At 45.9% G+C, this 25,766-nt stretch overlaps 1 protein-coding gene across 1 annotated transcript in view; it reads left to right on the top strand.

The window, feature by feature from the left end:
- Positions 1–11,652, top strand: part of PWP1 (PWP1 homolog, endonuclein) — an 80,630-nt gene extending 68,978 nt beyond the window's left edge. Inside the window, exons 13-15 of the mRNA XM_068278358.1 lie at positions 1,913–2,034; positions 7,237–7,342; positions 11,101–11,652. Coding sequence (XP_068134459.1) covers positions 1,913–2,034; positions 7,237–7,342; positions 11,101–11,213 — 341 coding nt within the window. The 3' untranslated portion in view covers positions 11,214–11,652. The remainder of the gene's footprint in view (positions 1–1,912; positions 2,035–7,236; positions 7,343–11,100) is intronic.
- Positions 11,653–25,766: the final 14,114 nt, after the last annotated feature.

Genomic DNA, 25,766 nt, shown 5'->3' on the forward strand with positions numbered 1-25,766 from the left:
CGAGGCTGAGAAGGGAAATGCACCTCTCCCCTCTGCAGAAGCTGCTGAAATATAATCTATGCTGTGCTCACATGTGTTTACAAAGCAAGCAAGTACAGTTCCTGGGAGAAAAAAAAAGAATAAGGGAGAGAATGACATCAGGATTGGCTTCAGTCAGAAGCCGTAACGATGGAAAATGCCTGGAACAGTTTTATCTTTATTTACCATATAAAATTCACTGAAATCAAAACGTGGACAGTAAAATGCATCTGTAATGTAAGTAGAACAAGTATTTATCTATATATATATTTGTGTTTTTTTGCGTGGAATAGTATGGCTGTCCCTGCTGCTTTAATGGTACAAGATTTACTTCCGATACGATCAGATTTGCGGGATCGTAAGTAATTTGAAGGTAATACTAGATTGTTTAAAAAAATGGCTCAATGAGGACAATTTCTCTCAGATAGGATCATGTAATCCAATATTACGATCGACAAAATTCTGTATTCCAATCGACCATAGAATTCTTTCTCGTTAATTTTCTGCACATACGATGTGGTTTTCTGTACAGTTCAATCTGAAAAATCTGATGGAATGATCCCATCCGAGGAAAATATTGTACCGGTAGTGGTCACTGTTACGCTTTTTGTAATTACAATACTGATGCCTACTCTAACCCCCCCCCCCCCCTACCAGTGTTAACCCTAACCACGCCCCCACCACAATCCCCTTTGATATCTGCACCACCTTTGCCGCTTAAAAGCCACAGTTTGTATCCGGCACCTGCAATGTTATCAGCAGCCGGAGGAGCTTTAGAGGCTGAATTTATGTCATTCGCATCCTCCAAATCTTCAGTATGTCTGAATCTGTTCTTGTCAGGCGTGGATTTGGGGGAAGGCCTGTGCCTTGGGCGGTAGAATCTGAGGGGTGGGTGACAGGTTGTCTGCACCTGTCGCTTGTCACCCACCGTTCGGGTGCTGCAAATGCCCGCCAGAGCGGGCTCAGTGTGTATAATGATGCCGCTGAAGAGTGCAGAGAGAGAGGAATGGAGATCAGTGACTGTCCCCTCGCTCCATAGCAGCCCCGCTCCTGCACAGCCTGAGCCACACTCAGTGTGTGCGAGTGTGAACGCGACATCCCTTCTCATTGGAACCGCCGGAGGATAGAACGATAGATGCCAGGCCAGGTAGCACAAGATAACTGGTAAGCAAAAGCCTTAAACCTGCAACCTATCAGCAGCACCCAGTGTAACCCTCTCCACCCAGCAGCGCCCAATGTCACCCTCCCCACCCAGTGCCCAATGTCACCCGCCTCACCCAGCCCCCAGTGTCGCCCTCCCCACCCAGCCCCCAGTGTCGCCCTCCCCACCCAGCAGCATCCAATGTCACCCTCCCCACCCAACCCCCAGTGTCGCCCTCCCCACCCAGCAGCGCCCAATGTCACCCTCCCCACCCAGCCCCCAGTGTCGCCCTCCCCACCCAGCCCCCAGTGTCGCCCTCCCCACCCAGCCCCCAGTGTCGCCCTCCCCACCCAGCAGCATCCAATGTCACCCTTCCCACCCAGCAGCACCCAATGTCACCTTCCCCACCCAGCAGCACCAAATGTCACCCTCCCCTATCCAGCAGCACCCAGCGTTACCTTCTCCTTCCTTTCACCATTAATAATGGTCACTAACAGGCTGATAACATCAAGTTAAAGCAAATGTATGGTGCTTCGAAATGGACCCATCAGCTGCTGACCTTGATCTATCTCCAAGCTGCATAAATCAGCATATTTGCATCAGCTCACCATTATTTGCATCTCATTAACCATCTGTAATCGGTAGCACCAAGTCCCTCCCACTATCTGCACAACAGGAAGTGGTGGTGGGGGGCGCGGCTGCGGGATAGGGAATGATGATGTGTTGATAATGTTTTCTTATTTGCTTATGAAGGTCTGGAGCTGAGCAGCCAGGTAAAAGGGTGTTTAGTCACCTCCTCTGCAGATAAACACGTGAAGATCTGGGACGTTTTACTGGACAAGCCGAGCCTCGTTCATTCCAGGAATATGAAAATGGTAAGAAAGTTAACCAATTAGCAGCTTCTCGTTTGAGATAAGCGTCCTGCTTTTGACCTCAGTTGGCAGATCTCGTTGTGCTGGAAATTCTTGGAATGCTCTGATGTCTCTCTGCTAGCAGAAGATATAGAAACTGAAAGCAGAAGTCCTCTTTTATTGTCCCACACTGCCCCCTAGTGACAAGTGGCCATAATTACACATTACAGCAGTACTAATTAGAAGAAAGAAAATGTAACAAATTAAGAAATAAAAAAAGTGCTAAAATAAATTGGCCTGGAGCTCTTGCAAAGCTTCTAAATAAATTGGCTGCCAGAGGGTTAAAGGCTACCCGAAGGTGTACATGTAATTAAGACGCTGGGGAAAAGCCGAAAAACCGCTCACCCTACTCCAGGGCTGTAAGAGCTTGTTCACATGTAAGCATTTTCGCTTATTTTTAACCTTTTGCTGACTGCTCAACGCCGATTGGCGTGAACACAGCGACAGCCCCAGGACCGCTCAGCGTCAATTGGCGTGAAGTCTTAGGGGCGGAGATTGCAGGGGATCACGCGCGCCGATGAAGCCTATGACAGCCGATCGTTGTCATTGGCTAGCGGAGGGAGGGCTGGTTATAAGAAAATAATAAAAAAAAAAAAAGTAATATTTATCTAGAAAAAAATACAAATAAAACTATAAATAAATAAACATGCTGGCAGGGATCAGAGCCCACCAACAGAAAGCTCTGTTGGTGGGCAGAAAACGGGGGGGAAATCACTTTACGTGCTGAGTTGTATGGCCCTGCAGCGAGCCCTTAAAGCTGCAGTGGCCTATTTTGTCAAAAATAGCCTGGTCACTAGCGGCTTTAAGACCATGATCGTTAAGTAGTTAAGCTGGCCATACACTAGGCCGATTCCCGCCAGATCGACAGCAGATTCAATCACTGGGATCGAATCTGCTGTCACATCGTTCCCGCTACACGCTGAATTTCGATCTATCCCGCCCGATCCCGTCGATCGCTCCGTGTGGAAAATTACCGTCGATCGTCCGCGGGTAGGGAGCGCGTCGCTAGCGGCGTCCGAGTGCCCGACGACCGACGCAATAGAGCCCGCATACATTACCTGCTCCGCCAGCGCGACTGCCCCCGGTCACCGCTGCTCCGTCTCCGCTCCGCTCTGGTCTGGTCTCCGGGTCCAGCATGCTTCTTCTAGCCCGGCAGGAAGTTTAAACAGTAGAGGGCGCTCTACTGTTTAAACTTCCTGCCGGGCAGGAAGAAGTGAAGCATGCCGGAGACCAGAGCGGAGACGAAGCAGCGGTGACCGGGGGCAGTCGCGCCGGCGGATCAGGTAATGTAGGTGGGGGGGGGGGGGGGGCGGCAGCCTCCACAGATTGTGAACGGTTTCAGGCTGAAATCGGTTCACAATCTGTTTGCAGTAAAGGTAGCCATACAATCCCTCTCTGATCAGATTCGATCAGAGAGGGATCTGTCAGTTTGTCGAATCTGATGGCAAATCGACCAGTGTATGGCCACCTTTAAAGCGCTGGTGATTTTAAAAATTGCCTTGAAAGCGCAATGTTAGCTTATGTGAGTATTCTCACATAAGAGATGAGCTTTCTATCCAATCGCATATGAGGCTCCTGCACTATTTCTAGAGCTTTTGCGATTCAATAGAAGTATAGCAAAATCGCTAAGCACTTGAAAAAGCGCTTTGAAAAGTGATTGCTGAGCCCTTTAATGAATAAATACATTGTATTTATTCATTTCCAGGTCAAAGAGTTCACTTCCTGATTGACGACAGGAAGTGAACAAAACATCGCTACACAAAAGCGCTTAGAAAAGCTCTTTTCGAAGGCTTTGTTCACATATAAAATCCAAATCGCTGACGGACGCTTTTTGCGATTTTGAGATATATAAATTTTTACCCCCTCCCGGCACTTACCTGCGCCCTACGATTTTGTGTAAATCGATTTTCAAAACGCTTTTGCAGAGCGATTTCTTTTTTTTTCACTTCTATGTAGTGAATCTTTGACCCGGGAAAAGAATAAATACAATGTATTTATTTTAAAAGCGCAAACGTAATCGCCGCAAAAGTGATTTTATGAGCATTTTTCCTATACCTTCCAGTGTAGCAAAATCGCCCAAAAGATGGTGCAGGTAGCGCTTTGGTCATCGGAAAGCTAACGAAACGCGCAGATATGAACCGTCCCAAAAGGATTCATTGCACAAGCGCTTTTAAAGCGGATCCGAGATGAAAAAATAACTATAACTAGTAACTTATCTATATATCTTATCTAAAGTTTAGATAGTTTACACAGCAAATCTAGCTGCAAACAGCTTCAACAGTTTATGATTGATTATTCCTGTGATACAATGAGGGCAGCCATGTTCTGTTTGTCACATTACACACAGACAAGCTGATGGCATCTCCAGCCCTCAGCCTGTGACAAATTCAGTCTCCTCTCCTCCTCCACTCTGCCTCTGAAATCTCTGGCTAGTAACCTCCTCCTCCTGCCCAGGCTGAGCTCCCATAAGCCCTTGCTACATGGGACTGCGTACCAAGGCACTGGAGAAGCTGTGGGAGTGGCTTGTTTAGTTTATAGGGAATAAGAGTATTAAAACAAAACTAAAAAAGTATTTGGCTTGAGGAATGCCCTATAAACTATATAAAAGGAACACAATTATGCAATAAGTAAAAGTTTATCTCGGATCCACTTTAAGGCAATTTTCAAAATCGCTGGCTTAAAAAAAATAGCGAAAACACCTTAGGTGTGAACAAGACCTAAGTGCAAATCGATCTGAAAGCGCTAAGAGTGCGCTAACAAAATCGCTCACAAAATCGCACAGTGCTTGCATTTGTGCTTGTGATTTATAATGGGAACTAGGCCTAATAGTTTCTCTGCAGTCAGACTATAGCCATCATTTAATAAAAAACTATCGATTCTTAAACAAAAAATTGATCAAGAAAAAATGTTTTTTCAATTGTTTTTCAGTAATTATTGGATTGACGGTGGTGGAATATTCTGATCCATTCTTTTCAGAAAACCAGATATCGTATGATAGGTTGAGATGACTTTGTACTCTTGCTGCCTTATCCCCTGATATTCACAGTAAAGCTTTGTGCACATGGTAGACAAAACTCGACCAAAGCGGACAATAACTTCCACCTCTGCTGCGTGGCTAGTGTGTGGAAAGCATACCCCGATGCCCCGGTCGGCGATCAATTTGGCTGATCGGCTTACAAGAGCTTCGTTCTCCGCTCTCGTCTAGGCCGCCACATTTTGTTACAACCACGCCTCTTTGTCGACTCTCCTCCCTGCATAGGAACAGAACATGTCGCTAGCCTGAGTCTGTACGATGTCGCCCAAGGCATTGTACAAGTGTAAGAACCCGAGGAGTAAACGTGCCCAAAGCTGGGCTAGTGCTGTCTAATTCACCGTTTGAATGCACAAAATGTGCCGTTAATTTGCTGACAGACTTCTGCAGACCATTCCAAGCGGGTGCTGCTTGGAAATTCTCTTGCCTACTGTGTTGTGTATAAATTGGGGAGGAGGTTTTCTGGGGAATCTCCTAGGTGGTGGGGGCAGTTGTGGATGGTCCCTCCAGGTGGTGAGAGGATTTTGGGGGGGCTGTCTGCGCTGCTCCTGCCCCCCTGGGGTGGGTTTTGCAGACTGGGCAGTGTGAGTGCCCAGGGCCCTGCCTGTACTGCGCACCACTGTGTATTTTTTAAATCCCACAAGTAAGTTGACTTCCAAGTCACATATTAGTGGTAGGGCCCCTTTTGAATGGCGTAGACCTCATCGTGGTGAAAGGGTCTAGTACACAATGCCTTTGCATGCATTGAAGGTACATTTTCATGCAAGTACAGTTCAACCAATTATGTGTAGTTGAGGTACAAAACAAAGCAGATCGAGAGCCCCAATAGTGCAGTATGTCAAACCAACTGGTCATAAGAGTAAATTCCTCTGGTAACCACTCAGCAGGCAGGTGGGGAAATTAGACTCACCTGAAGAAAGGGGGTAACACCATTCCAGAAAGGGTGGACACTCAGGATAAACAATTGTTCAACACGGTGGCACCAGATAAGGATAAAATAGTGAACAAATAACATTTAAAAAAGGGGGAGAAAGCGGTGGACTTACCTCCCACAAGTAGACACATGATCAGTTATTCACTGAAAAATATATTTATTCACATAGACTCCAGAGTGATAGCAACGCGTTTCACGGGTTACATCCCGCTTCATCAGGCAGTATATGGAGCTTGTAAGAGCCACACCAGGTAGACAGAGACGCTCATAGCTGGTCTGGATCTTTACAAGCTCAGTATACTCCCCGATGAAGCGGGATGTAACCCGTGAAACGTGTTGCTATCACTCTGAAGTCTATCTGAATAAAGATATTTTTCAGTTAATAACTGATCGTGTGTCTACTTGTGGCAGGTAAGTCCACCACTTCCTCCTCCTTTTTAAGGAGTTTTTAACAATTTATTTTTCTTATCTGGTGCCTCTGTTTTGAACAATTGTTTGTTCTGGATTTTGAGGCGTTAAGTGGGGTGAGTTCAGCCCTTGCATAATTTGGTACTGAAGTTTGAATGCAGGTATAGTGCCTTTAATTTGCTGATAGTCTTATGCAGACCATATATAAGGCAGGTGCTGCTTGGAAGTGCTGTTGCCTACCATGCGTTTTTAGTTCACCGCCTACATTGCTCGCCATGCTGCAGTTTTTTCTTTTCCATAACGTATTGGGTTGCGCAGCACCCTCCACAGAGTATCATTGGGCGGTACGGCTGTATGCCGCGACTAATATAATATATGCCTGCTATTATTCTGAGCAGGTAAAACTGCGCTAGGAGCAGCTAGGCGAGGAGAGTGGAGGTTTCAATGGTAAGGCTAGGAGATTTATTTCTTTTGTACAGATCAATCGATCAGATCTATCTGTGAATGGCCTGGTTTGGGCGAGTTTATTTATTTGTTGTACTTATAAAGCGCCAACATATTACGCACTGCTGGACATTAGTTTAGGTTACAGACAATATTTAGGGGTGACATACAGCAAAATGACAATACAGGAATACATGCAAACCGTATCACGCAGCACAGTATGAGTACAAGGTAATGCTTAGTCAGTCACTAGATGGGAGCATGGAGACAGTGGCGTAGCTAAGGAGCTGTGGGCCCCGGTGCAAGTTTTACCTGTTTTACTATTAATGTAGTCTTTTCTCCATCATAGGGAGTGTTATTCTGCACGGCCTGCTGCCCCGATCTGCCCTTTGTGTATGCGTTTGGCGGTCAGAAGGACGGCCTCAGAGTGTGGGACATTGGCGCCATCGCTGCCGGTGAGTAACTGTTGTCAAGGCAGGAGCAGTGCATGCTGGGAGGCTACATCATCATTTGTGGCTTTTTTATGAAGTGGCTTAAAGTGAACCCAAGTTGAAAGTGATATAGAGGCTGCCATATTTATTTCATTTTAAAGCAATACCAGTTGCCTGGCTGTCCTGCTGATCCTCTGCCTCTAATACTATTAGCCATAGCCCCTGAACAAGCATGCTGCAGATCAGGTGTGTCTGACATTATTGTCAGATCTGACAAGACTAGCTGCATGCTTGTCTCTGGTGGGATTCAGACATTACTGCAGCCAAATAGATCAGCATGGCTGCCAGGCAACTGGTATTGTTTATAAAGAAATGAATATGGCAGCCTCCATATACTACTCGCTTCAGTTTCCTTTTAATTCCACATCACATTTTCTTTTCTTGTTCATCTGCCTTGCTTATCATGCCTATGCAGATTTTATCAGCACTTCAGAAAGCACAAAGTCCGACTAGTGACCGGTAAAGATGAGCTTGGAATTTACTGCAAATTTTTTTACAGAGTTTGCAACTTAGCTAGTCAAGCCCAGCATCTCCTCATCAAGTAGCCAGCAGCTGGGACCTGTTAGGTCTGTTTTAGATCAGCAAAAATCTGCGTACAAAGTCAGATTTCCTGCCTTTGTCTAGTGATGAGTCTTTTTTTTTTTTTTTTTTAAAGTCTAAACTGTAAAAGTCCTGTGCTTGTACTTACTAACTGAGCTAAAATCAGCAATACATGTATAAGGCATCACTGATCAGTCTTGTGTTAAAGTCAATGGGAACCGTCACCTAAAAAAAAAAAAAGTCAGATACTTACCTAAGGAGAGGGAAGGCTCTAGGTCCTATAGAGTCTACCCGCTCCTCTCCCGGTGCCCGGTCCCGCTCAGGATCTCCCGTAGCAGCATTCGACCAAACGCTACCATCTCCGCCGCCGAAGGGAGGCTTCGGCCCTTCGGGAAGTCTTCAGGAACCCGAGTACTCCTGAAGACGGGCCCCTGTCTTCAGGAGGACTCGGCTCCTTCCCTCTCCTTAGGTAAGTATCTGACTTTTTATTTTTTTAAGCAACGGTTTCCATTTGCTTAAAAGCACGCCATAGCTGGACCGATTTTTACTTACCTGGGCCTTCATCCAGCCACTCGTAGTCTTTCAGGTCCCTCGATGTCCTCCAGGTCCCCTCCATGGTACTGCTGCCCCTCCAAAAGATCTGCGACTAGACCTCCAGTCACGGCCTACTGCGCATGCTTGGTCCAGTCTCCGCACTTCCTGGATCACGCTAACATCACCGTGAGCGTTCTGCGTATGCGTTGCACACTTCTCTTGTGAACCGCGCAAGTGAAGAATGCTCCAAACAACAAATGTGATCAAGGAGCTGCATGGACAGGACCGCCCGTGCGTTGTAGCCCTCGATCTTTCTGAGGGGGCAGTGGCATAATCGAGGACAGCAAAGGACCTGTGGGGGAGGGGGCTGGAAGAAGCCCCAGGTACGTAAAATTCGTTTAAGGGTTCTGACACAGGAAACTGGGATTCTAATCTTCTGTTCAGTAAGGAGAACTCGGGCAAGACTCCCTAACACTGCTACTGCCTACTGAGCACGCCCTAGTGGCTGCAGCTTGGGCGCTTTGACTCCACCTAGAGAAAAGCTAAATATAAATGTTGTGTGTCTTGTCTACTTTTTTTTTTCTCTCTCCAATTTCAGGTGTGCTTTAACTGTTTATATAAACATACACATTTTTTCCCCAAATAAATAAAATCGTCATTTTAAAGGACCACTATCGCAAAAAACAAAATTTAAAATGTATATAAACTCTTTCAAATAAGAATCATAAGCCATAAATCACTTTTCTCCTATGTTGCTGTCACTTACAGTAAGTAGTAGAAATCTGACAGAAGCGACAGGTTTTGGAGTAGCCCATCTACTCATGGGGGATTCTCAAGGATTTCTTTATTTTCAAAAGCACTTAGTGAATGGCAGTTGCTCCGTCCAAATGGCAAAAAAGTGCAGCAAGCAGGGAGGCTGGTCAGCATCATTGTGTATATCCTTTACAGGTAGGGTCTTTATAAAGAATACAGGCCATGCTGAGAATCCCCCATAAAGAGATGGACTAGCCCAAAACCTGTCGGTTCTGTCAGATTTCTACTGCCTACTGTTAGTGATAGCAATATAGGAGAAGAGTAATTTAAAGAGGAACTGTAATGACAAAACATTCCCTGGGGGGTACTCACCTCGGGTGGGGGAAGCCTCCGGATCCTAATGAGGCTTCCCACGCCGTCCTCTGTCCCACGGGGGTCTCGCTGCAGCCCTCCGAACAGCCGTGACGTAATATTTACCTTCCTGGCTCCTGCGCAGGCGCTCTGACGGCTGTCGGCTCCGAAGTAGGCGGAAATACCCAATCGCCGTCGGGTCTGCTCTACTGCGCAGGCGCAAGTCTCCGGCGCCTGCGCAGTAGAGCGGACCCGACTGAGATCGGGTATTTCCGTCTATTTCCGAGCAGAAAGCAGCCACAGCGCCCCCGCTGGAGCCAGCAAAGGTAAATATTGAAGCTACAGTCGGCACAGTCGCCGGCTGTTCGGAGGGCTGCAGCGAGACCCCTGAGGGACAGAGGACGGCGTGGGAAGCCTCATTAGGATCCGGAGGCTTCCCCCACCCGAGGTGAGTACCCCCCAGGGGAGGTTTCTGATGTTACAGAGTCTCTTTAAGGTTCATTTTACTCTGGAAGTAATGTACTTCTTATTTGTATGTTATTACATGTATTTAAAATTTTCCATTTTTTGCAATCGTGATCATTTAAACACTACATTTTGTGCTTCCTATAATATTTCAATTTGTTTGATGATCCAAAACATTTTAAGTGGACCTGAACTCTTGCACGGTACAGAAGGAAAACATAGAGAAATGCACCCTGTATGTATTTAGAGAGTTTAGCCCTGAGCTGGGCAAACTACATATCCAGCTCGCTGGTGCTGCTCACACGGCCCTCTGACAGGTGGCCGGATTGCTCTAATCCCCCCCCCCCCCAAACCCCCCCTCCCCCCGGCAGAGTCTTGAGCAGGCAAGAACAGGGGTAAAACTCAGCTAATTGCCAATTCCAGCGTCACGTCTCCATGGCAACAGGGCGTCACAGGACATGCCAGTGTAGTAGACGCTGGCAGGCAGCCAGCGTATCACGTGATGCCCAGTTGCCGTGAAGACCTGACGTAGGAAGTGGCAAGTAGGTGAGTTTTCACCGTCTGTCGGGGGGGAGAAGGGGAGAAATTTCAGGAATGCTGACCACGCAAAGTTTGCCCAGGCCTGGTTTAGCCTGTCTAATTGCCCCTCATTTGTGGCTTATCACAAGTGTAATTTGATCTCGCAGCTGTCAGCTGGCTGCCTCGGTAGAGCAGCTGATTTGTAGACACAGGATGTTAACCCTATGCCTGCTTCCATGAAAGCAGGAAGTGGGCACACTGCAGGTTTATTGCAGTATTGGTATCCGCTGTAACAAATATTTTTTTTTCCTATAAAGGTTATTATGCTGTTGCTTATCTTTCAGAGCAGAGAGGAAGTTCTGAGTTTAGGTCCAGTTTAAGTGTGGCAAACATGCAAAAGAAAAAATACTTTTTCACAACACAGTAAATGATGTCCTTGGCTTTACGTGTTCTTCTTTCTTTCTAAGTGCGAGATGCCTGTACCCGGAATAATGATGCTACTACCTCTGATGCCGAAAGCCGCTGTCACAATAAATCATTTTTTTTTTTTACTTTTCCAGTTAAAGAAGCGTTTGGAGGCCGCGAGCGACTGATGGTGACCAATTTACCCGGCTCGTCATCAGACGCCGCTCCGCAGAGCAGCACATCGGCCGCGGAATCGATGGAGTCTTAGAGGATGAAGATCTCGCGTGCGTCTGGCTGTGACATATTGCGGTGCGCTCCGCCGCCGTCTCGCAGAGGACTAGAGTGAACGTTTTTACATCGCCATCGATACGGTGTTATTATATTATTATTTGGGATCACTTCTGCCACTTGTCTTATTCACCTGCGGACTGACTGGTTTTAAGGCGACGGCGGGGTAGAGAGCGATAGTACCGTGCGTTCTTCCCTTCCTCATTAATGTGCTTTACGGATTCCGATGTACCGACTGTCGCATGTGATCAGCCAGAAGACTGCGGAGATCCAACATACGCAAAAGTCGGTCGAGTGAACGCTTGACGTGAAAATTGGTGCAGGAAGAAGAGCCTTTGCTGTGTAAAAATAAACAATCCTTAATAAATCGTCTCTGTATATTTTAAATCATTTAAAGTGTACCTGAGACTGTGAACAAGGTGGCTTTTAAAGAGACTCTGTAACCAAATTTTCATCCTTAGTTCTTCTATCCTATAAGTTCCTATACATGTTCTAATGAGGTGTATCTTACTGCAGCCTTTCCTAGTTGCACAGTGGCTGTATTATCTCTGTTATCTAATCTTCTTTCCTCTGACTGCTTTGTCGGGCTCAGGCACTCAGGTTGGAATGTGCAGCTCTGCTTGTGATAGGATAGAAGCTATACACACCCTCTCCACGCCCCCTGCAGGCTTTGTATGAGTCACAGACTGAGCTCCTCTCAGCCTATCACATGCCATGTCTTTTGTTTGTAAACACTGCCTAAAACTGGAAATTACAAGCCAGGATTGCGGCAGGGAGAGGCAGAAACAGCACAGAGGGGCCCAGGGGAACATAATGAATAGAATGGTATGCTTTTTATTGTAAGAATTTTACAGTACAGATTCTCTTTAAGCTGGTTTCTCACATGAACGGCGGTCGTTTGTTAAAGTGAAGCTGAACCAAGTAAAATTATTTAAAATAAACACATGCTGTATTTGCAAATGAATATTACATACTTACTTCGCCATCAGTTCCTCTCAGAAGCTCAACATTTTCTTCTATCAACGATTCCTTCCAGTTAAGACAGCATTTTGTCAGAACTGACATATATATATATATATATCAGATGCTGTCAGTTATATATAAGATGCTGTCAGTTATAACTAAAAGGACAACTGATGAGCAAGGTAATGTTCATGACTTCTGTGTCCTCCAGATCCCCTCTGTTGTGGTGGTGTCGGCCAAATTAAAGCCCGTAACTTGCCGAGTTGCGGATTTCTCTACTGTCCTGGCCGCATGCCTCCTCGATTGCACTCTTGTGGTTGGGAGCATTCTGTGCATGCGAAGGTCATATAGACTTGTAAACTGCACATGCACAGAATGGCCACAGAAACGCAATCATGGAGGTGCATAGTCGGAACAGCGCATGCACTGTAGGGTAGTCTTTAATTTGGCTGACAGCAGCTCAACAGAGATGCCCACAGGACACCAAGGAACCTGAGAGACTGCAGGGCTGCTGGAAGAAGCCCTAGGTACCTAAAACAACCCACAAATCGCAGATAAACCTGTAAATTAGTATGGAGTTTACTCTGACATCACCTATGAGCCTCTCCATATGCTACACTGAAAAATGCCTTGTATGTCTCAGGTGTTACGGAGATGGGAGTGATTACTTCAAAAGCCAATGTGCACATGCATCCCAAAACACGAGTTTGCCAACGTCTGAAACGCACATCTGGAACAAGCATGCAGCTAATCATGTCTGATTTTTGTCAGAGCATGTGATCTGCTGCATGCTTGTTCAGGGTCTTCGGCTAAAGGTATTAGAGGCAGAGGATAAGGGGGACAGCCAGGCATTTTCATTGTTTAACCATTTCCGCCGCCTGGACGTGAGGAGGCAGCTGCTCTGCTGCCCGCCGCACTTGGGCCGTGCCCAGGGCCGGCCTTAGGTTTCACAGTGCCCTGAGCGAAACCGGATTTTGTTGCCCCCCCCCATAAGTAGCATAGTTGTCCCCATATAGGTAGCATAGTTGCCCCATATAGGTAGCATAGCTGCCCTCAGTGTAGCTAGTACAGTTTCCCCCAGTGTAGTAGCATGGTTGCCCCCAGTGTAGGTAGTTTGCCCCCAGTGTAGGTAGTTTGCCCCCAGTGTAGGTAGTTTGCCCCCAGTGTAGGTAGTTTGCCCCCAGTGTAGGTAGTTTGCCCCCAGTGTAGGTAGTTTCCCCCCAGTGTAGGTAGTTTGCCACCAGTGTAGGTAGTTTGCCACCAGTGTAGGTAGTTTGCCACCTGTGTAGTTAGTTTGCCACCAGTGTAGGTAGTTTGCTCCCAGTGTAGGTAGTTTGCCCCAGGCAACCCCCCCCCCCCCTCTTATGTGGCAGCGGGCCGGGCAGAGACTGACTCACCTGACATCCAGCTCCAGCGCCAATGTCCCTCTTCTCTCCCTGCCTCCGCTCCATCTGGAGTTAGAGCAGGCTACAAGAAAATGGCCGCCGTTGGTCTGCATTTGTGGACATCAGCGGCCATTTTCTTGCTCTAAATATAGACGGAGAGGGCACGGAGACAGCGGGGCGGCAAGAGACGACAGGGCGCATGCACCCTTGAGAGCATGGCGCCCTGAGCGACCGCACAGGTCGCTCATAGCAAAGGCCGGACCTGGGCGTGCCCCCATGCTGTTCCCCAGTAGCCCTGAGATAAATGAACAGAAACATGTTTTCCGTTCATTGATCTAAGCCCCCATCAGAAAAACCGACGGCCTCTTATCAGAGGCCGCAGTCTTTCTGAAAAAAAAAACGTATCCCGTCCTCCTTATGCTTCCGGGAAGCGATGAGCATAAGAAAATAAAAAAACCTCAATGTGGCCAAATAGTAAAACTACATCTACATACATTTTTCAGTGTAATATAGACACATTATAGCATTTAAAACTAACTGTTTATTTCCCACACAAAAAAATTACCCAAATAAAAATTTTAATGAAAAAAAATTTACAATAAAAAAACAACATAAATAGTTACCTAAGGGTCTGAACTTTTTAAATATGCATGTGAAGGGGGTATACTATGAACATTTTTTAAATTATAAGCTTGTAAATAGTGATGGATGCAAAACTTAAAAAATGCACCTTTATTTCCAAATAAAATATTGGCGCCATACATTGTGATAGGGACACAATTTAAATGGTGTCATAACCGGGACAAACGGGCAAATAAAATACATAGGTTTTAATTATGGTAGCGTGGATTATTTTAAAGCTATAATGGACGAAAACTGAGAAATAATGCATTTTTTCCATTTTTTTCTTAATATTCCTGTTAAAATGCATTTATAAAAAAAATAATTCTTAGCAAAATGTACCACCCAAAGAAAGCCTAATTGGTGGTGGAAAAAACAAGATATAGATCAATAAATTGTGATAAGTAGTGATAAAGTTATTAGCGAATGAATGGGAGGTGAAAATTGCTCTGATGCATAAGGTGAAAAATCCCTGCGCGCTGAAATGGTTAAAGAAATAAATATGTCATCCTCCATATGTCTCTCACCTCCAGTTCTGGAGTTCTGAAAATAGTCATGAAAGAAATTGCTTTTGTTTTTACAATATCCATAAATTCTAGTCAGTTTTTGCCCATTGCAAAAATCTTTCTTCTCCTTGACTTACATTCTGGCATTTATCGCAGTCGGCAACATCTGATCTCTATGGATTGTTATTTTCTGAGAATTCCGAAGCCTGTACAAAATGTACCCAGTTCTCTTGGGGTGAGAATTCTGCATAGCTAATCAGCCTAGGCTGTGACATCACTGGGAAGGCGGAGTTTGCATACCAATATACAGCAATATATAAATATAGGAAGTGTTTCTGATGCTGAAACCAAGAAAATTACCATAAGTGTGTACCTGAATATTTTACTGCAGTCTACTATAGAATAACATATTTTATAAAATTGCTTATTGTTTACAATATTCATTTATAGAATATGTAGTCAGTGTTTGCCCATTGTAAAATCTCTCCTCTCCCTCATTTACATTCTGAGGGCTGGAACCCTCTAGAGCAAATTTTTAGCGACTTCTCTAAACGCTCAGCTAATGTTGATAGATGGGCCAAATTCCACTGGAGCGATTGCGATTACCAAAATCTCTATCGCTGGACATGCAGCATTTTGGTGGCGCTGGATAGAGTACTAGTTAAGGGCACCGCCTTTGACATGGGAGACCAGGGTTCGAATGCTGGCTAGGGTCAGTACCCATTCAGTAAGGAGTCCTTGGACAAGACTCCTTAAAGAGTAACTGTCAGGCTGCAGAAGCTAATTTAAACCTCTATTCTCCTGTGTTAAACAGTTTAGAAGGAAGCCAGAAAGCCATTAGTGAAGATAAAAATCTCTCTTACCTTTGATGTGTGCTTATCAGAAAAGCTAATTAGACCCAAGAGGACGCAAGCCGCATACTATACTGCAAAGCATTCTGGGGCCCTCCCCTCGGCTGCTAATGAGACGTTACAGCAGCTTGTAATCAGTCCAGCGCGTAGCACTGATAAATCTCCGGCTGAGTACACTGCAGGAGTCAGCTATTGTTCCTAGCCACATGGCTCATTAATATTCACTGCACACTGTGTTATTCAGTACCAGCTTTTCTGTGATCAGGAATCAGGCAGGACATGACGACACATTTGACAGAAAAACATGGAGCCTGCCATGAGCTGTCAGGAGCATCTATCTCTGCATATACTATATACAAATTCTGTGAAATCCAAACTTGGACAGTGAAATGCATATGTAATGTAAGTACAGCCAATATTTAGCTACTGATATATGTATTTATTTTCTCTGAGACCTTATACCTAACAGCTACTCTTTAACACTGCAGGGTGGCCTCTTGAACGCGTCCCTGTGGCTGCAGCTCTTGAGTGCTTTGAGTCCGACAGGAGAAAAGCGCTATATAAATGTTTGGATTATTATTATTAAAGTATATCAACGCTGGCGTAATCGCTCATGAATCGCTACACATAGTGATTTGAGTGAGATTTTAAATGAATGCAAACTGTAAATAAAATGGATACATTGAAAGGACAAATCAAATTAAAATCGCTACACAATTCCTGGCAAAAAGCTTACACTTTTTAAAATCGCTACCAAAATTGCCAGAACACGCTCATTAACCTCCCTGGCGTTATGATTTTTTCCAGGTTCTAAAAGCCATGCAATTTTTTTCACAAGTTTTTAACCCCTAAAAACATGATCTGCAGCAGCTCCTGCATATAACTCACTCAGGCACAGGATTAGCGCTCTAAGCTGTGGATTTCCATTCCTGACTCGAGATTACCGCTAAGGAGGTTAAAAGCGATTGCGATAGCGTTTTGTAGTGGGCTCCAGGCCTGAAATGTGTCACTGGTGGTGACATCTTTAGTTCTGCTAGGTGACCTGTACAGAATGTTCATTACTGAGAGTTCTATGCACAGAGGGAGATACTGCTTGCTTGGCAGTTGAAGAAAAAAAAAGCCATTATTTCCCCACAATGCAACAAGGTTAACAGACAGGAAACTGTCAGGACCATGGTCATGACATCACACTGTGGGAGGGGTTTTACCGCAATATCAGCCATACAGACCCCCTGATGATCTATTTGAGAAAAGGTAACGATTTCTCATGGGAAAGGGGGTATCAGCTACTGATTGGGATTAAGGGCCTGTACACACTGCTGCGTTAGCGCTACATTTTTAAAATTGCATGCCTTTTTTAATCGCAAGGTCTTTTAAAAAACCATGAAGATCGCGGTGACCTGTACACACTGGTGCGATGCGATTATTCTATTTTCATGAAGGCTTTACGATTAAAAAGTCGCATGCAATTTAAATAGCAGCACAAACGCAGCAGGGTGTACAGACCCTGAGTTCAATCCTGGGTTGAAGTTCCTCTTTAAAGCGGATCCGAGATGAAAAACGAACTAACAAGTAACTTGTTTATATATGTTATCTAAAGTTTAGATAGTTTACTTAGCAAATCTAGCTGAAAACAGCTTCAACAGTTTATGAATATTCCTGTGATACAATAAGGGCAGCCATGTTCTGTTTGTCACACTGTCACAGGCTGAGAGCTGTAGATGCTATCAGCTTGCCTGTGTGTAAATTCAGTCCCCTCTCCTCCTCCCATCTGCCTCTGAAATCTCTGGCTAGTAACACCTCCCCCCTCCTCCTGCCCAGACTGAGCTCCCATAAGCCCTTGCTACTGTCTAAAAATGCCAAGGCACTCTGAAAAGCTGTGGGCGAGGCATGTTTAGTTTATAGGGAATTAGAGTATTAAATCAAAGTATTTGGCTTGAGGAATGCCCTATAAACTATATGAAAGGAACACAATTATGCAATGAGTAAAAGTTTATCTCGGATCCACTTTAAGTTATAACCATTCATGCTTCTCACGCTCTATAACCTGCTACAGAGCGGTAAGGATGAATACAGCGTGGCCTTCTGGGTAATTCCTCCAGCGAACCTGACTGTGTTGTCCTAATCTTGCTGTCTTTATTTTATGTATCCCCTCAGTAGCCCATTACACATGGATGACACAGCACAGGCATACTCACCCCGGTGTCAATTATTAATGCCACTGTAACTTTCGCTAAATACTAATTTACAGGCAGCGCTTACCGTTTCAGCAATGTCCTCTAAAAAATGCATTCGGTAATTATTATAATTAATGGGAGCCCTGCTAATTCAGGAGGGAGATTTTTCGGCATAAATATTAAATCGCCCTCTTAAACGCCCTGCTTGTTTTTTTTTTTCGCTTCTTCAGCTGAGCGAGCGCAGAACTTTGCTGCGGCGTTCACCCCGAATTTCTAAGAGGGCTGATTATTTATTTAAGTGGCTGGTGGTGCAGATCATGCGAATGAAGTACCGTGGGGGGAGGGGAAAGACGATCAGAGCCGCCGCTGGATTTTTATTATACCCCTGAGTACCACTGTGTTGGTTTATGGGTGATATAGAAGTTTGGGGGAACGCATTAGCCGCAATTGCAAAGTTATAAAGTGGGCTGGAGGTTTGTATGGAAAGAATCGAACAAACAATATGGCCGCGTATAGCGAAGCCTTAGGGCTCTTTTTCACTATAAAATGCAATCAAGATTGCAATCGCGTTTCAATTTCCACTACGCGATTGCACTACTATACTCAGTGTAGTAGAGCTCAATCGCGTCCAAAATGCGGCAGGACGACGATTGCGCACTGACCAAAATCGCAACACAATTGGATCGCACTAATGGAAATTGCTGCTGCCGTCTCCATTAGTTTAATGTTTCTTGCGTTTTGCAATCCGTTAGCAATCAAAATCAAATCACAGGGTAGTGGAAAAAGGTTTCAGTTCACACTCGAATGCGATTTTTCCGCAATTTGCGCTGTTATTCCCGTTCAACAGAATAAGAAACGTCCCCAAAGTTCTGCATACAGCGCAATTACGACTTATACAAACCACAAATGCTACAGGGATACAGTAGCAACAGCGCTTTGCTGATCACCGACAATCAGCAAACCGCTGAAAAGCGCCCAAGTGTGGACCAGCCCTTACTTGTCAATCTGGCGTCTTGTCTGTAAAATGGCTATTTTTGCAATGTTCTTCCCTCCCCCAGTCTGCATCTGGTCAAACACGTTTGTAGCGCCTAATTTACATGCAAGTCCTAAGGAGGCTGCCATATTTATTTCCTTGTAAAGCGGACCTGAACTCAGAACTTCCTCTCTGCTCTAAAAGATACGCTACAGTATAATAACCTATAAAGAAAACCATTTCTTTATTAAACCTGATTCAAAACCTGCAATAAATCTGCAGTGTTTCTACTTCCTGCTTGCCTTTCATGGGAGAAAACATAGGGTTAACATCCTGTGTTTACACAATTAGTTTGCTGTTGACACAGCTGCAAGGTCAAATTACAACTTATGATAAAGAGACACTGAAGCGAAAAAAAAATATGATATAATGAATTGGTTGTGTACTATGAATAATTACTAGAAGATTAGCAGCAAAGAAAATATTCTCATATTTTTATTTTCAGGTATATAGTGTGTTTTCTAACATTGCATCATTCTCTAATATGTGCAGATTACACAACACTCTGCATTCAAAATGATTCCTTCATAGCAGTCTGAACTAATGACCTCTCCTCTGGCAGATAAAAAGAAAACTGTTCACTTACAGTTGAGATAATAAAAGTCAGAAGACAGCCCTCTCCACGACTTTGAAAGTCGTAGAGATTAATGGCTTTTTTGCATAGAGATAACAACTGGAGTTTCTTAACTCTTTCTGTACTGGAAACAATTAGACTGATGTATCTGATCTTAATGTTTTATTTCTTAGCTGTGCTACACATACAAATCATAATATCATAATTTTTTTCCCGCTTCAGTGTCTCTTTAAGTCACAGATGAGGGGGAGTTAGAGAGGCTAAAATACATACAGGGTGCATTTCTCTATGCTTTCCTTCTGTCCTGTGCAAGAGTTCAGGTCCATTTTAAAGGAGTCATCGGGATATATCGTAAATTAAACGCTACTTACCGGGGTCTTCCTCCAGCTCCAAGCTCCCAGGACGTCCCTCGCCGCAGCTCTGCCTGCAGCCGTTCGCCGCAGGTCCGTCCCGGTCCCTGGCGATGACGTCAAAGCGACCTCCAGGTCGCTCTGTACTGCGCCTGCGTGAGCGGCGCTGTCAATCACCGCCACGTGGGCCGGAGCGAACTGCGCAGGCGCAGTAGTAGGGGTCCACTATGTATGGACCATGCAGCTCGTCTAATACTCCGGGGATTTCTCCAGCATCAGTACCTCATGTTTGAATGCATAAAAAGAAGCAAATACATAATGTAAAACCATTAAACTCCAAGATCCGCAAAACGCCTCTTTGTGAGAGTGATCAGAAACCATGCTGCACCAGTGTTAGACTGCATGCTCCAGACATAACAATTTGCTCACCATAACATTTAGCACACCTCTCACAGACCAGCAGATAGGGCCCAATCACACTTGAGCGTTTTGCCGCGATTTCGGCTAAATGCTCAAACGCTAGCGCTTTTTAAAGCGCTAGGGTAATAAAAGTCTATGAGGCCGTTCTCATTTGGGCGATTTGCGCTAATCATCGCAAATCTCCCCAGAATGCTAAACGCAAACGCGTAGCCTGCACCATTTTTGCTAAATAATCGCCAGGTGTGAATGGTGATTTTTTTTTTGGGGTGTTAATCGACAAAAAAACGCCAGAGCAAAACGCTAGCAAAATCGCTAGCGTTTTGCAATCAGCAAGTGTGAATGGGCCCATAAAGCTTGTGTGCTCCTCGGTGGGCAATGGCTGCCTTCTCACTCTTGACCTTAAAACAAAAACTTAAAACAACTTCACTATAGCGTAAAACTGTTTGATAAACCAAATCAATAAAATGGCTATGCACTTACAAACATCAGGGGCGTCGCTAGCCCCAAAGATCAGTGACATGTGCCCCGGATGTCCCCCAGACAGAGTCAGCTGTGGTGCCTCAATGGCGGGCATGCTGGGAGCTGTGGTGCATTAACTGAGGGTATGCTGGGTGCTGTTGTGCCTCTATGCAGGCATACTGGGTGCTGTGGAGCCCTGCTGGGTGCTGTAATGCCTTTATGGGGGCATTCTGGGAGCTGTGGTTAGCTTATAGGGGCATGCTTGTTGTTGTGATGCCTCAATGGCAGCATGAGAGGGGGTCCACTAGACGGCCAGGGAAAGCTATGGGGACTTGGGGAGAACTGCCAGATAACCTGGCAACGAAAGCCAGGTAACTGCCTAGTTATGTTCAAGTGCCTATTTATGTGATGTGCTGCATTTTTGTTTTGTATTAATGGAGAGGGGGGCTTCAGCCAACATATTGCTGGACTGACCTACTTAGACCACTGGTAAGTTCATGTAAATCTGGCTCCACCCATGACCACACCCACATTTTGATGTGTGGTCACACCCATTTTCCCTCTGGAGTGCCCAAAAGTGCCCCAGTTCACTTAGGATCCTAGCCACGCCCCTGACAAACATCCAGAATCAATGCGCATTTCAATAGAGTAAGATTACATGTATTCCACAGCGTCTCCTCCTGCTCTGCCTGAAGCTCCGCCCTACTGGTTTCGTCATCAAATGACTGATCAGGGGCTGTGCCCCGTGGAATCGATCCAACGGATGGATTGACAGAACGATTAGTAGATTGATTGTCTTCATACAGTACCACCAATGATGCCGATTGATTGAATGGGAAACAGTACTGTTAATGGGCACCTTTGTGAGAATTTTGAATGTTCATCTTACAAGTGGTACTTCAACCAGTTTAAAGCGGACCTGAACTCAGAACTTCCTCTCTGCTCTTGAAAGAAAAACATTTCTTTGTTACAGCTGATACAAATCCTGCAATACATATGCAGTGTTTCTGTTTCCTGCTTTCATGGATGCAGACATATTTTTAACATCCTGTGCTTTCAAAGGAGCTTATTTGCTGTGGCAGTCAGGTGACACAGGGGAGAGATGAAATTACAACTTGTGACTGGTCACAGATGAGGGGGAATTAGACAGGCTACACTCTCTAAATAGATACAGGGTGCGGTTCTCTGTTTTCCTTCTGTCCTGTGCAAGAGTTCAGGTCCACTTTAACCTGCCTGGCGTTCTATTAAGATCGCCAGGGAGGCTGCGGGAGGGTTTTTTTTTAATAAAAAAAAAACTATTTCATGCAGCCAACTGAAAGTTGGCTGCATGAAAGCCCACTAGAGGGCGCTCCGGATGCGTTCTTCTGATCGCCTCCGGCGGCCAGAAGTAACACGGAAGGCCGCAATGAGCAGCCTTCCGTGTTTCGCTTACCTCGTCGCCATGGCGACGAGCGGAGTGACGTCATGGACGTCAGCCGACGTCCTGTCGTCAGCCGCCTCCGATCCAGCCCTTAGCGCTGGCCGGAACTTTTTGTTCCGGCTACGCTGGGCTCAGGCGGATGGGGGGACCCTCTTTCGCCGCTGCTCCTCGCGGCGGCGATCAGGCAGCACACGCGGCTGGCAAAGTGCCGGCTGCGTGTGCTGCTTTTTATTTGAGCCAAATCGGCCCAGCAGGGCCTGAGCGGCAGGCTCCAGCGGTACTGGACGAGCTGAGCTCGTCCAGACCGCTCAGCAGGTTAAAGAAAACCTGTAACGAAGAAAACCTCCCCTGGGGGGTATACTCACCTCGGGCGGGGGAAGCCTCCGGATCCTATTGAGGATTCCCCCGTCCTCCTGTGTCCCACAGAGGCGGAGATAAAGATCCCCGAATAGCGGGGATGTAAATATTTACCTTCCCGGCTCCAGCGCAGTATCGGCTCTCCGCACGGAGATAGGCGAAAATAGCCGATCTCCGTCGGGTCGCTCTACTGCGCAGGCGCAAGTCTCCTGCACCCGTGTAGTAGAGCAACACAACGGAGATCGGCTATTTTCGCCTATCTCCATGCGGTGAGCCATAACAGCGCCCCCACTGGAGCCAGGAAAGGTAAATAAATCAGCGCTTGTCAGGGGAGGATAACTGGACTCTTCAGGGGAGCCAGCGCTGGACTGCCTGCAGCTACAGGGGAGGGGGAAGCCTCATTGGGACCCTGAGGCTTCCCCCTACCGAGGTGAGTACTCCCCAGGGGAACTTTTTTTTGTTACAGGTTGTCTTTAACTGTATAGCGATTTGTCATTAGTGTTAACATGTTTGCATTGTTCGCATTCGGCATGTTGTTCCGAGTTATTTGGATCAGAACTTATAACGTGTCAATCTTTGGTGATGAGAAGCAGTTTTGAGGAGTTGTTCAAAATGATTCAGATCAGCACCTGAATCCTTACATATACGCAGCGCAGCAGGGGGCGCTACTCACCCTTGTCTCCGCCTCTGGCTGCTGTGCTCCACGTCGCTTTCCAGCTCTCACATACTTCCTTTTTCCAGCTGTGAAGGAGGAAGCATTGGAAAACTGGAATGTGGCATGGAGTGCAGTAGCCAGAGGCGGCGACTAGCGTCAGCAACGCCCCCTGCCGAGGTGTGTATATGTAAAGATTCAGGTGCTGATCTAAATCATTTGGAAACAACACCTCAGCGCTGCCTGTCATCACCAAGGATTGGCACTTCAGTCAATTTAGCATGTTTTGCTGTGAATTTTGACATGTACGTTTTTTTGTCACAAAGCAGCCATTTTTTTTTCCTGTATTTCCAGCGGTACCTCTGCCCATTTATACCTAAACTAATAAACCTTTAGAGTAAGCTCTGTTTACAGAGCACATAATCACCTCTGGGAATTCAGCAGAAATAGAAAGTAGGTCAGTGAAAAGTGATAAATACCTGAGAATATCTACAAGTCACGAAGGAGAGGCTGGAACTGGAAATGGCTGAAACTCGCAGGATAACATAACACTTTTATTTTGTTTTGTTTTTTCTTTTTAATGCAAAATCCTAGTTCAGCCTCCCATTTTTAATGCATCTGATAGACGAACACGTTATATCCAGTGCAGGAGATTTGAGCAGAGAAGGCGCCACCATAGGCCGTAGTAGGAATTACAGCTATAGCGCGCACAGTGAGTAACTTAGGCTTTTAAAACACTGTCATTCGGCCGCCAGCAATATCTGGAAGCCGAATTACATTATTCCCCACCATCCATGTGGACCTGGAGGGGGAATAGTACACTGCCGGGACTTGTGCAAGAGCAGGGTAAGCGGTATATCGGCTTTATCCTGCGCCCAAGTCTCCCTGATAGAAACTTGTCATTATTTAGCTCTAAAAGAGGAACTTTAACCCAGGATCGAACTTCATCCCAATCAGTAGCTGATACCCCCTTCCCAGGAGAAATCTATTCCTTTTCTCATATAGATCATCAGGGGGTTCTGTATGGCTGATATTGTGGTGGAACCCCTCCCACAGTGTGATGTCATGACCATGGTCCTGACAGTTTCCTCTTTGCATTGTGGGAAATAACGCCATTTTCCAACTGCCAAGCAAGCAGCATCTCCCTCTGTGCGTAGAACTCTCAGTAATGAACATTCCGTACAGATCACCTGGCAGGACTAAAGATGTCACCACCAGTGACAAATTTCATAAGGTAAATCAGGGTGAGGAAATATTTTACAATGGGCAAATTCTAGCTAAATAATCTATAAATGAATATTCTCAAAAATAAGCAATTTTATTCATTATGTTATTTTCACTACAGGCCCTCTTTAGCCACTTGAGAAACGCATTGTTAAACCCCCCTAGTGACCAGGCCTTTTTTCTTAAAAAGGGTCACTGCAGCTTTAAGGCCTCGCTGCAGGGCCGCACAACACAGCACACAAGTGACCCCCCCCCCCCCTTCTCCCCACCAACAGAGATTTCTGCTGGTGGGGTCTGATCTCTCCCCCCCCCCCCCCCCCCCCCAATGTTTATTTTTTGGGGTAAATATTTGTTTCTTTATTTTTTAAATAAAAATGCCTATTTTTTAAATTAATTTTATAACCCTCCCTCTCCCCGCCAGCCAATCACCGTGATCGGCTGTCATAGGCTTCACCTGCTGGGAGGCTGAAGGTGGAGCGGAGCATCCACATTGGCGCGCGCAATCTCCTGCAAAACAGGCCCCAAGGACCATATGCCGATCGGCGTTAGGCAGCTCTGGGGCTGCCGCGGCTGCCACGCCCATCGACCTGACGCAGTCGGCTAAAGTTTAAGATCTGTACATGTCTATTGAATATACCTGGCTGGATCCAGTAGCTCCTTGCTGCCAGGAGAGTGATAGCTGCTTCTCCGGGATGGAGCAGATCACCTGACCTTGCCCACCTCCTCCCACTGCTGACAGAGTTTGCCTCTTTATGGCCAGTAATGCAGCTCAGGAGGGTCTTTTCCGATACAGCTCTTCTATTTTCATAGTGTTATACAGAATACACCTGCAACATAAAATCCATGTGCACCACTCATTACACTGTCATGCTTGTAAAAACAAAAATTCTCACAACTCTATTAAGACACTTGGGCCCACATGCAATTCACTTTTTCTCCTGAGTTCGCTCCTAGGGGATATTTTCACACCTTGACAATAAAATGCATTTTAAGCGACCGGAAAGCTAAAAGGTACTGGGAATAATTTTGGCAGTACCTTTTCATCTACTTTTTGGGACTTTGTCAATTGCAGAATGCTGAAAAGACAATTTAAACAGAAGATGAGAAGTTATCTCCAAGGGGAAAACTTAGGAGAAAAAGTGAATTGAATATGGACCCTGGGGAACACATTTCCCTGGGAGTGCCTAACCCTAAGACCTCCTCCCTGGGAGTGCTTAACCCTAAGACCCCCTCCCTGGGAGTGCCTAACCCTAAGACCTCCTCCCTGGGAGTGCCTAACCCTAAGACCTCCTCCCTGGGAGTGCCTAACCATAAAACCTCCTCCGTGGGAGTGCATAACCCTAAGACCTCCTCCCTGGGAGTGCCTAACCCTAAGACCTCCTCCCTGGGAGTGCCTAACCATAAAACCTCCTCCGTGGGAGTGCATAACCCTAAGACCTCCTCCCTGGGAGTGCCTAACCCTAAGACCTCCTCCCTGGGAGTGCCCCCCCCCCCCCCGTATACATCACCTGAAGCTGGCTCCGGGTCCTCTTCTCCGCGCT

This window comes from Hyperolius riggenbachi, chromosome 3 (assembly GCF_040937935.1).
Source record: "Hyperolius riggenbachi isolate aHypRig1 chromosome 3, aHypRig1.pri, whole genome shotgun sequence".
Lineage (NCBI taxonomy): Eukaryota > Metazoa > Chordata > Amphibia > Anura > Hyperoliidae > Hyperolius > Hyperolius riggenbachi.